This window comes from Trichoderma ghanense, assembly GCF_004382785.1.
Source record: "Trichoderma ghanense strain CCMA-1212 chromosome Unknown scaffold_6, whole genome shotgun sequence".
NCBI classification, from domain to species: domain Eukaryota; kingdom Fungi; phylum Ascomycota; class Sordariomycetes; order Hypocreales; family Hypocreaceae; genus Trichoderma; species Trichoderma ghanense.
In genome coordinates this window covers 199304-210830 of record NW_027395669.1, presented here as the reverse complement: position 1 = coordinate 210830, position 11527 = coordinate 199304, and the positions used below count along the sequence as shown (strand labels likewise).

The window sequence follows — 11527 nt, the reverse complement described above, 5'->3', positions numbered from 1 at the left end:
GGAAGTCTGAATTATAATGTATATATATATGACAACCGCCGTCAGCTTGACCTATTGGCCTATCGTGCATCCGCTGCCTTACTGACAGCTTCCCAAATAACCCGCTTTATAGTACCCGAAACATCAACCAAACTCATCATGCCAGGTCCTCCATATGAACTTCATTCACTGGCGTCGCACCCAAGCTCTCCAGCCCCCTCTCTCCAGCCAACGCACCGGCAACTCCGTCAGCAGGGTTGGGTTTCCGCCCCATGGCCTCCTCGTACTTTTTGCCCGTCTCGTTCAAGAATGCCTGTACTTCAGCTTCCCTCTGGATGATGTCGTCCCTCTCGCGCGTAAGCTGCGCCACCGTCGCCGCCTTGGTATTGATGTTCATCTCCATCGTCTTCAGCGTCGCCTGCAGCTGCACCAAGCATTCCGCAAGGCTCGGCAATGGCGTGATCTTGGGAGGCACCTGCAACAGCTGCTCGTTGGGGTCCTTTTTCGGTTTCTTAAGCCCGTCCAGTCCCGCGCGCGTCTGCGCCGTTTCGTAGGCGATTCGTCGCTCCGCGTCGCTATCCGATGAAGAGTCCGAGTTGTTGCCTTCGGCTGCGTTGATGAGCTCGGCCATCTTCTGGCGGTCTTGCTTTCGCCGCTCCCTTTCCGCGCGCTTGCCCAATGACAATCCACCGTCTTCCACGTACTCATCGAAGCCTTCTCCCAGATCCTCGTCTTCGGCAACCAATCGAGTCTCGTCTTTCTTCTTCCGAGCCGACAAGCCATCATCCTCATCCTCCATGGAAAGAAAGTCCTTTTCCTTTGCTAACCGAGCTCTCCGCTCCTTCCTTTCGCGAATCTCGGCTTCGGTAAGGATCTGAGTGGTCTGTGGCTGGCTGACGGACGTCGGTATCGGCGATTCTACTATCAAGGCCCCTTCTAGTTCTGAGGGATCGAGCTCCATTTCGTCGTCGAGCCTCGCCTTGAGAGATGAGAGGTCGCTTGGGGTATTCGGCGTTGATGATTGAAGCTCGTCGAGATACTCTTTGCTGTATCTTGGTCTATCATCGTCATCCTGATGGGATCGAACCGGTAGCGGCAGTCCTCTAGCAGCCATGCCTCGCTTGATGGAACTGCTTTGGAGGACTTTCTGTCCCATTGCCGGCTTTCTTGGGGTAGCGAAATCGCTACTCGGCTCGTCGTCGTCTTGGCCCGCGTCGTCGCCAAACGACACTTTTGATTTCGCAATCTTCTTCTTCTGCTTCAGGGCGCCCGCCCGATTGTGACTCGGCCGGACAACCACTGGACCGTCGTCATCCTCGTCGTTGCCCTGCGAGACCTCGACTCTGTCGCCCGACGTCTCCTCGTCTCGTGGATTAAAGGCATTGCGCAGCCCAGATTGACGCAACGGCTTTCGACTCGATTTCGATGAAAACACTGGCTTCGCGCCGTCTGTCAACCACAGCCAAGGTCAGCCTTGTTCTCCATCAGCAAAGACATCGCGATACCAAGGTGTGCAGTAACGTACCATCTTTGAGGCTTCCGCCTTCCGTCACCGGCGGTGCGTCTCCGCCGCTCTCGTCGTCATCGTAGTCGACTCTGATGACCTTTGCCTTTCGCCTCGCACCAAACGAGCTCATTTTCTCGAGACTATGCTGATGGCGAGCTTGGAGCGAAGTTGCAAGAAGTTGTATCTTCGATCCGAGTGTCGATATCCCGAGGATGGTTATCTTATCAGCACGTGACCCGCTTTTCCAGGCGGACGAGCTTCTCTCAACCTTGCGATAGTGCTCCAGGATCGCGTCGCAAATCGACCGTCTACCACGTTCAACCCACCATTTGATTGCTCAAGATGGCGCCCGCCCAACCTGAGCTGAAGAAGGTGAGTGTCCAGCCTGACCGTCAATCGTCTCACAAACTCTCAAAGCTTCCCTGCTTTCATTACCCAACAGTTACTTAATGGGACTGCTGTTCAATTGATCCATCTTGCTGACAATGCGAGCTTAGTATCTCGACAAGCGGCTCTTTGTCCAGCTCAACGGCAGCCGCAAAGTCATCGGCGTGCTCCGCGGATACGATGTGAGGAAAAGCCCAATACCACATGGAGGAAGCGAGAGGCTGGAAAGCTAACAAGCACAGGTCTTCCTGAACATTGTGCTGGACGAGGCAGTCGAGGAGAAGGACGGCGGAGAGAAGATCCGGCTCGGCATGGTTGTGCGTCAACACCCCCGACAAGTCCAAACCCCCCCATGGACTCTTCCACCTTGATTCTCCCCTAGGAAACATCACGCTTACTTGAAGCAAAACGACAGGTCATCCGCGGCAACTCCGTAGTCATGCTGGAAGCCCTCGAGAGGATCGGCGGCGACGACAGACAGAACCGATGAAACCCCTTTACTGAATTGCAGACGGCGACGACCAGGAAATCTATGCGAAATGGAGATGTAAAATGGAAAATACCTGAATACAATGTTTTTCGTTTGGCGTTTACGGAGACCGACGACGAAAGGGAGGGGCGATAACACGGGACTGTTTTTCGATGCGCAGAAAACGTCTGTCTATTGTTGCTAGACTTTTTGGCTCTTTTTCTTTACTCCGAGGCTCAACTACGGGAAAAGGCAAAATCAGAAAGAATAATGTACATCACGGCGGGGGATTCCTCTATTTGCTCGGTGAGCGCCAGGCGTAGCGCCAGGCATCGGGATCACAGACGTCCACCATCTGGCCATTGTACGTCTTCTGCCACCCTTTGAAGCCTCCCTTTAGTATCAGAGCCTTCATGTCAGCTTCACCGACTGAATTGAGATACTCTTGGAACCAGCCCGCGCACTTCGGCCCTCTAGTTCCACAGCTCCCTACGTCCCATCAGCACTATTCATCCAGATTCAATCCCAAACAAAGATGCCATCCTTTAAGCATAATCCCAAGTGGGCAGGCCAAACTCACCGCAGTAAAAGACAACCTTCTTCACCCCAGCCTGCTTCGAAAGCATATACACCATCTCACGCGCCTGATGGAACGACTGAGCGGGCAGGTTGATCGACGTAGTAATCGTCCCGCCCTCCCATTCATTCAGACGCACGTCGACCAGTTGAAAGTCTCTCTGCGCGTCCTCACCGGCTGCCATGTGCTGCTCGAGCCATGCGTAGACTTCGGCCGGCTCGACGACGTCGCAGGAGACGGTGGGTGGCGGGATCTCTTCGTATTGCTTTGTGGAGAAGTCCATATTCTTTCAGAGCATCTGACTGAAGAAAAGATCTGGATGACGCTGAGATGTTTGGCAGTGAGCTTTCCTTGATGGGCTGGCAGAAGCCTGGGTGCTGGTGAACTGTGAGATGCTTGGAAGATGCGTCGGGAAGAGACCCCGCACTTCAACTTTGGGCTTGTAGAACGTGACTGAGCAGAATACGCAAAAGCAGCGATGCTTATATGTTCCAGTCATTGAACGATAACCTCTTCACAGAGACATGGCATTTCCATTTTCCAGTCACATGTACGGCTGTTTGATTCGCTGCCAATGGAAAGAATATACCAGACGTTGGTGGCTCTATGTTCAACTGGTTGGACCAGCATGTCGTCTATCATCAGGGGGTCTGTTCGAGGAAACGCTCATGCAAATACAGACAATGTTGAAATACAAGTAGAAAAGATAAGGGTTTGAACGAGGTGGTTGGAGACCGCCAAGCACTATATCAACTTTGAAGGAAGTTCAAACAATTCCTCATCCCCTATGCGCATATAACGTCGGGGATTTTGTGGAAGGGGCAGCGCATATTGGTTGAAAGCACCAACCATCAGACGAGTGCTTTGTCCTCGTATCACCAAGACGGCGCGTCTAATATGGTGGTCAATAGACAGTCCATCTGGACCTGCGGAAGCCCTGACATCGGCGGCGAGCATGAAGAGAGTTCATCCTTCTGCAGAGGTCGCAGCGTGTAACGGAACTGAATTCAAATCCACATATCCATCAAACCATCCGCTTGGGTCAAAACCAGATAGCAGATCGGTAGTCCACGAGTTGTGCGCCAGGTCCCCCCAGTTGCTGTCCATCTGCGGCTCCTGTAAGCCATCCTCGGCAAAGAGGCCCATTTCGTCCAGCCCAGCGCATTCGATTTGCGGTATGTGCATCGCCGCTTGCCAGTCCGCCATTCTGTGGTCTGGTTGAGATCGATTTTCCAGATGCATGCTTTCCGCTCCTTCAGCCACGAGTTCCGCCCACTTCTCCAGCTTTGCGCGCGCGATGCGGACCTTGAGCGCAGTCATCAGCCAGACATTCTTATTGACCCTTTCCGTGTCCGCCGAGCAAAGCTGAAAGGTGGCGTTGGCATGCTCAAAGCGGCTGGAGATGGCCGAGAGAATCTCTGGGATGTTAATCATGAGACCTGGCTGCGTCTGTAGCTGCGTGCGCAGGATGGCCACGGCAGCTACTAGGTCGGAGTCCTCTAGGTCGGGTCGTCCTGGCAAGTGCCCCTGCGGCATGCCACACTTGTCTTGCATCATCCTGGGGTCGCATTGCGCGTTGGCCATGTCCGTGTTATACAAGGCGACATTTGGGTTATCCGCACTCGGGTCGTCTGGCATTGCTGTCTTCCCCTCATACATTGCTCTGGGGGTTGCCAGCCTTGCCCAACGGGCCAACATGACAAGAGCGTAAACGAGATGCGAGCCAACTGCCATTGTCTGGAAGTAGTAGGTTGACATGGGAAGAGAGAGCCAGGCATTGAACCATGCTGTCAGAGCGGCACTTGACTGGTAGATTCTGTCAAGAGGGGAATCTGTAGCCATCGTGACGGAAGAAAGCGATTTAGATAAGGAGCGGATCAAGTTCTTGTCGAGGACAGGAGGCTCATATAATCGAAGCCTCGCACTCTCTAGGAAGAGCTGAAAGGTTTCTGTGGCAGGCCGTTAGAGGACATCCGACGCGAGGCTTATCATATACAAGTACTGACTATCCTCCTGCAAATGTTTGGGCATAGAAGCCCGGATCTGGTTGAGCTCGTTCTGGAAGGCCAGAATATAGGCCGACACAGGAGCTGAAGGAACAGGAGAAACCTCTTCCGAGGCTCCATCTCTCGAGTTGAGCTCGGCAATGCGTTCCGTCAACCTCTGTATCCTGACAAGATACACGAGAGCAATGTCGGTGTCATAGTCCGGGTGTTTTTCGAGATGTCGAATGCACTCTTGAAGGTAGCCATTGTAGCGCATGGGCTCTACTCGCTGAAAGTTCATGGATATTCTGTGGAGAAGAAGTAAGCAAACAGTCCTCATGGCGCTGAGTAGTCTAGTTAAAAAAAAGGGACCAACACTGATGCCCAGTACCAAGCCCCAGCGAGCGCTCTCCTCTCTTCATTACTCCGGCCGTGTGGTTCTGGTGGACGCACGACCATTAACCGCGTTCGTTCGTGCAGGCCAGGGGGTCTGGATAGTCCCATGTCGCCAATCAAACTGCCGGCCAAGGTGATTAAGTTGCTGAGCTGTCCGTGGAGGCAGCAGTGGTACTGTTGATATCCTAGCATGACGATGATTCCCAGGAGCAGGTCTAGGGACTTTTCTGAGCGGATGAGCATGTGGTTTGCAATATGTTTCATCAGATGATACATTTGCGCTCTCATCGACCTGATGCTTCGAAACGAGCTGACCATCCGAATAGCCGCCATGAGGAACGGCCTTCTCGCCGCCAGGACGGCCGCCGAGACATTGGGCGGGATGATGACGAAGGGATGAACGGGCTGAAGATTCTTTCGATAAAAGTCAAGGAGGATCTCGTCCGACTCGGGAGGCGGTGGCGCCTCCATAGTGTCTGGATGGCAGATGCATGATTTTGGAGTGAAGGAGTTGTATGACGGGTCGATGATCCAGGTATTGGCCTGGTTGGAGATGGGGGGGATGGCACTGGATGAGCTCGAAAAGGGTGATGGGCGGTCAGAGGAGTCTTCTGTTCTCGGGCCTTCATGGATGTCGCCTTGGGGAGAGGGGTCGGGTTGAGTTGCGGAGATCTCGCCTGAGGCTTTGAGAAGGCTCACGAGGCCGTTCAGTCGCTCTTCGATCTGTGACGTTCGGCTACAGAGGGCATGTTAGAGCGGAGATTCATAAGTATGAGTTTCCGGTGATTCTTGACGGAGATGGAGCTTTCCTAGCACCCTTGGAGCAGCCAAATCTCCGTTCCAGCGGAGCTCTGGAATTGGAGGGGCCGGGAAAATGGCCAACAACTCCGGAGACACGGCAAAGCAGAGCTGCGGCATGAAGCATGCCATGAGTTGGCAAGTACTTAAACGAGGGTTGACAACTTACGAAGGCTTTGCTTGTCTTTTCTTCCGAGGTCGATGGATTTGGTTGGAACACTCTTTTAGCAGCCTCTCACACCTACAGTTGCCGTGTTAGTGATTGCTCAACAGCAGGGTGAAGAAAAGACAAAATGACAACAACATGGAAAGGGATCAAAGAGTCTGTATAACTAAGAGAAGAGATTTCAACCAAGTTCATTCTCATATATCATGCTCCTTTGCATCTTCAGTTTCTTCTTCTCAAGTCCACTCTGGATATGGTAAAGCCCCAAGCATCTCAGTTCTTGTCACCTCCAACTCACCTGTCGCATTTAGCTCCCGAAGCATCGTTGGACCGTATACACTTAGCCTTTGCCGTCGCACACGGAGCACACGCAGCTCCCCATTTCGCCGTTGGAAGCTTTGGCCGCTCGGCTCTCGAGCTGTCAGTGGTTGATCGCGAGGGCTCAGCATCCATCGTTTGTCATCAGACGATAAAGACAGCCAAGTTGTCTCTGCCTCGATCTCTGTCTCTCTGCCGCTCTCTCTCTTGCTTTGCCCGCTAAGTTATGCAAGCAATCAAAAGAGGATACATGGTCTTGTTCGCGGGAGTTGAGATCGAAGTCCGGCGGGCTTTCGACTTATTAAAGAGGTTCATCGTCTCCATCGACCCCCGGGAGCGACTCGAGTGCTCGGGACCGCTTCAAGCTGGGGCGGCCTTTACCCAAAAGTCCGGCCATGGCGCGGGCGGGGCCTCAGCCAGAACTTCGCCTGGCCAGTGATTGGCCCGTCAGCCAGGCCTCTCAGCTCCGGGGATATTCAGGTCAGCCGCGGGCAAACCCGAGACTGCAGATGCGCAGGCCAGAGTGACGAAGAAGGCTGTCGAAGGTGTCCGTAAGGCGGTGCTTTAGCTGGACGAGTCTCAGTCAGCCTATTGCCTGAGGTACTCGGTACCTTATGCTGGGGGGCTTCGCTCATGCCGTTTTGAAGCTTCCAGGTTGCGCCTGCTGTTGGAGATGTTTGGTTCCTGGAGTGGCTCCACCTTGATGGGCTCAGCTGCTACGAAGGCTCTAGTCCCCAACGGGCAGCAAATCGCCCACGTTGATATGCTTAGCGGACCATTGGCCAACTAGACTTGAACAGGAAATACTGCTGACTCCAAGCTCTCGGCCGATTAACGATGCTATCTATAGGATGCCTCACAAATGGTCCCCGATTCACCTCAAGGTCGCGGTTCTCTGCATACTACCTACTAAGGTAAGATAGATGCTTATTCTTTCCACTGCCAGAAGCCGGCTCTAACCAACCTAAGTCCGAATCTTACCCGGTCTCAAATGGGGGCTGAATACGAAGTATGTGTATCTGGATCTGCATGTATGACCTTCAATCTTACAACCATCGACATCACGAGACGTGGAACCCCCTTGGTTTCAAATCAGAGTCTCAGCCCTGTTGCTGGACCTGGTCTTCTATCAAACTGCGTCAAAATGAAAACAAACCGCTATTGAATACATATGTATGATACATGAGGCGTTGGCTCCATTGATCACATGGCAGAGCCTCTCATCGAAAGAGTGCTCTTCCTTCTCTTACATGCCCAACTTGGCCTCTGTCTAGGCCAACATCTCATGATATCCTCGCCCATTACCTGTCCGTTTGGACACAAAAGAACCCAAAAAAAATAACGTAAGCCACAAGGGGGGGGAATGCGTTCGAAAGGCCCCATTGACCTCTTATTTAGACTTGGAGACTCCAGCGCCAATGACGCCTGGCAGCTTCTCTTCGCCCACGTTGTAGAGCATAGTGACGGCCATGGAAATCGATCCCAGCAGAAGCAACGTGAAGCCCGCAAAAAGCCAGAAGGGAACGCTTATGTCTTTCTTGGCGCAAGTAGGCCCCGCCCAGTGGGTAAGCGGTCCGTCATCTGTCTTGCGAGTGCTCAGGCAGTGGCATGCAAAGCAGACGGGACCGCCAGCCTTATCCGACTTGAACTTGTCCAGGCACTGCCCTTGGTGAGAACAGTTGCCGGTCGCCGAGATGCAGCTATCCACGGAGTCGAAGCAGGCAGGAATTGGCGTTGCGGAGACGAACGCGTTCTTGTTTGCCGGCGAGGTCGGTACCGCAGGGGCGGCAGTCTTGCGAAAGGAGGAGATGACTCGCTCTGCTTGGCGCCGATTCAATGCCTGCTTCTTGCCCGACGACTTGCCAACAGAAGGCAGAAGCAGCAAAGTCACTTGCAGTTCGCCAATCTCGGCAAGCGAAGCCAGCCGGGAGAAGTTATTGATCACGTCGTTCAGGATTTCCGGCGTCTATTCAGAGAAAGGAGCGGTGTTAGCTCAGTAATTAGTCCCATCTCCATAACGAAGTTATGTGTCAGCTCATCCACCACCCCCTCAATGCGTACCTTTTGAACATTGTACTCGGTAATCAGATGATTGCCCTTCCAGCATCGCTCCTCCAAGGGATTGATCAATTCGTCAAACGAGCAGGCCGTCTTCTCCTTCTTTGACCCCTTGTAGATAGGCATGTCAAGACCCGTGGCCCACCGCAGGCGGTCGGTAGAGGGCACGTCAGGGATGGTAAATGACGGCTGCACGTTCAGCTTCGCTCGAGTGTCCTTGATCTGCTCTTCCGTCAGGCCTTCCAGCATAACGAACAGCTGCTTGGGCTCTTCGGTGAGTTCATCGAACAACGAGGGTCGGGTCTTTCCGAACTGGTTCAACAGAGAGACCACCTTCTCGGCGTCGACATTGTCTGGGATCTCGCTGACGGAGGCAACTGAGCCGGAGGACGCTCGCTGCTGTGTGATGAGTCCGGCGACGCTGCTGGGGATGGACTGAGGAGACGCGGCTTCGCGATTCGGTAGGACGTAGACGTCGGCGGCGGGCTGTGAGGCGGCAGCACAGCCCGCAAGCGCTGCGGCAAAGCCCAGCGCAAGCTTCATGATGATGATCGTCTCGGTTGAAGCTGTCGTGGATGGTGAAGGCGCGCAAAAAGGGCTCGGCGTCACAAGTTGCACCGACGATGAAGTACGAAGTACGAAGTACGTAGGTGACGCCTCAAGCTGCTTGGCTAAGCTGCATGTGGTTGGCGCATCGGATGTGGGGGCATGATATTCCGGTCAGATCCCTGCGTAACCACATGCGAGCAAATGTGTGAGATCGTAGCGCAACTTCGCCTTGGATCATCATTCAACTGCAATACACAATGCGCTGGTTTCTTTGATAAGCCTTTTATTCCCTTTTTTTTGTTCTCTTCTATTGTCTCTTTTTATATTGAAGCCTCTTGAAAACGCACACAATCCAGTCGAAAGCCGGGATGCTGCGGCGCGCAGCGGTCGTTTCGCGACCCGCAAACCTCTTACCAATCGCCTCTCCTCGTCTCCCCGCCCATCGCATTCCCTCCGTTAGCCGACAGATATCCTTCCTACCATGGCGAAATAGGCCAGTGCCGGACGGGCTTCCGGTTTATTTCGCCAAGCCCGTTGTTTCGCCCAAGCCAGGTGCCTTCCGGCGCCGCTTGAAGTAAGTCGTCGCCAATGCTATCTGACAGTATCTGGACTAACGTCGCATGCAGCCGCGCCGTCTTCACGTGCCTAGCAGCATATGCCTGTTGGCAGATCTTCGCGACCGTTGTCTTCGACCCGCTGCTGGATTGGGCAGATCACGAGTGGGAGGCGCTGTCGGAAAAGGAAAAGAGAGAGATGGAAGACATGGCAGACGAGGACGAGCCCATCTTGTTCCTCCCGTTCCCTTTCACGACGAAGGAGGTGCGGCAGCCGCCGTACAAAGGCTCTGATCCCGAATGGGCGACGTTCATCGCTGTGAACAAGGATCAACAGCTGCAAAAGGACATCAAAAGTAAGTCTGATGCAAGGAGGAAACTGTGGAAAGCCGCATTATGACTAATTCAACCGCCTTCGTAGTGGGACTTGCGGAATTGATACGCCGAGGTGTTGAGAGGAACCCTGCATATGTTCAGTTGCTCGGCGGTCGGGATATCAAACTCAAGAAGCTGTGGCTGGATATCATATATCCACCCGCGCCACCCCCCAAGCATTATGTTTCTGGGTAAGCCGCGAAATAGTCTTCTTGCGTTGTTACACTTATGCTAACGTTCTTGCAGCATCATCATTGATGATGACGGCATCTTCTGGGGTGATCGGCCGATTGACTCGCTGGCTGCCAACCACCTCAACACAGCAATTTACCCAAAAGCAGTGGCATTATCGGTGTGGGCATTCTTAAAGTCCTTGGCCGGACAGACGGCTCAAGATATTGCGAAAGCCCTCGGTTTCAACACGCCACCTCCACCCGAGGCCACGTGGCAGGCTGCCATTCTCAACCGTATCAAAGAACAGGGTGAACTCGGCACAACTGGCAAGCAAACGGTCAAGGTCCCTGGGCAGCCGGACAAATCCAGCTTTCCGGTCCACACCGGCATCAGCGAGATCCCTGGCACACCGTTCAGTGGCGTAAGCGAGGTCGACCCCCGAATCCAGGCTGCTCTTCAGGCGGCTACTGTCACGTTTACGAAGAATTGGCAGCCCGCAAAGCAGCCACCAAGCAGGGGCTGTATCAGGGTCGACGGACTCGTGGAGTTGCAGGGCAAATCCGCAGTCATGGCTGTATACGTCTTGGGATGGTACGACCCCAAACAACGAAAGTATATGGGCGTCCAGACCGGTTTGAAGCACCTGATACAACTGAAGCAGAGACCAGCGGGTGGCGGCTAGCGTTGATGGCTCCTGACGCGGACGTTTGGCTTTGTTTCGGCATACTTTGGGATTGATGTACAATATGGAGCACCTAGCAGCGTTTTGGTTGTGGTACGGCATGGCATGGATCGGCGCAGGGGTTTTGTTTTTGGCTTTATTTTACGATACCACCCCTTAGATCAGATGCTAGAGGGAGAGCTCGCACAGGCATAGGTTGTGTGCATAAGTAGAGCGTCTCAGATTGCTCCCTAACTTACAGTTTTGTTTCTCAAGTGTGCTTGGGGGTGTCAAAGTGAGTTGGGCTGTGCCTTATCCACTGTGACTGGATGGGGAAGTTGTACCGTTGGATGCGAGGGTGACTGATTGGTTGGTGGTTGGGGGTGTCTTGTCAATGTGCTCGCCGAATAACATGGACAGGAAATTGAAGAAATGGAGAATAATTAAAAAGAAAATGGATAATGGGCTAAATCGAGTGATGCCGGGGGAGGAGGGAAACGAATAGATTCTGCCAAAAGCGAGCTGTGTGGTGTTCTAAGAGATCGACAGGCACTACCTATCTTGTCATCTGCTT

General features: G+C 53.5%; 5 protein-coding genes across 5 annotated transcripts; 2 read left to right on the top strand and 3 right to left on the bottom strand.

The window, feature by feature from the left end:
- Window positions 1-136: 136 nt before the first annotated feature.
- CCMA1212_005666 (uncharacterized protein) lies at window positions 137-1616 on the bottom strand (the record flags this gene model as incomplete). Its single annotated transcript, XM_073702917.1, has 2 exons — window positions 137-1428; window positions 1505-1616. The coding sequence occupies 2 exons, from the start codon at window positions 1614-1616 to the stop codon at window positions 137-139; spliced, it is 1404 nt and encodes a 467-aa protein (XP_073558484.1).
- A 212-nt stretch (window positions 1617-1828) lies between these two features.
- On the top strand, window positions 1829-2363 carry CCMA1212_005665 (Small nuclear ribonucleoprotein G; the record flags this gene model as incomplete). Its single annotated transcript, XM_073702916.1, has 4 exons — window positions 1829-1858; window positions 1984-2055; window positions 2116-2190; window positions 2289-2363. The coding sequence occupies 4 exons, from the start codon at window positions 1829-1831 to the stop codon at window positions 2361-2363; spliced, it is 252 nt and encodes an 83-aa protein (XP_073558485.1).
- A 274-nt stretch (window positions 2364-2637) lies between these two features.
- Window positions 2638-3202, bottom strand: CCMA1212_005664 (uncharacterized protein; the record flags this gene model as incomplete). The annotated part of the gene is made up of 2 exons (XM_073702915.1): window positions 2638-2831; window positions 2923-3202. 2 exons carry the CDS (start codon window positions 3200-3202, stop codon window positions 2638-2640), a joined length of 474 nt encoding a protein of 157 aa, XP_073558486.1.
- Window positions 3203-3885: 683 nt separating this feature from the next.
- Window positions 3886-9315, bottom strand: CCMA1212_005663 (uncharacterized protein; the record flags this gene model as incomplete). The annotated part of the gene is made up of 7 exons (XM_073702914.1): window positions 3886-4868; window positions 4926-5212; window positions 5281-6036; window positions 6268-6339; window positions 6563-6682; window positions 7983-8548; window positions 8644-9315. Coding segments are annotated over 7 exons (3456 nt in total), but the record flags the coding sequence as incomplete, so codon positions are not given.
- Window positions 9316-9557: 242 nt separating this feature from the next.
- Window positions 9558-10974, top strand: CCMA1212_005662 (uncharacterized protein; the record flags this gene model as incomplete). The annotated part of the gene is made up of 4 exons (XM_073702913.1): window positions 9558-9763; window positions 9816-10099; window positions 10165-10309; window positions 10365-10974. 4 exons carry the CDS (start codon window positions 9558-9560, stop codon window positions 10972-10974), a joined length of 1245 nt encoding a protein of 414 aa, XP_073558488.1.
- Between the last annotated feature and the right edge of the window lie 553 nt (window positions 10975-11527).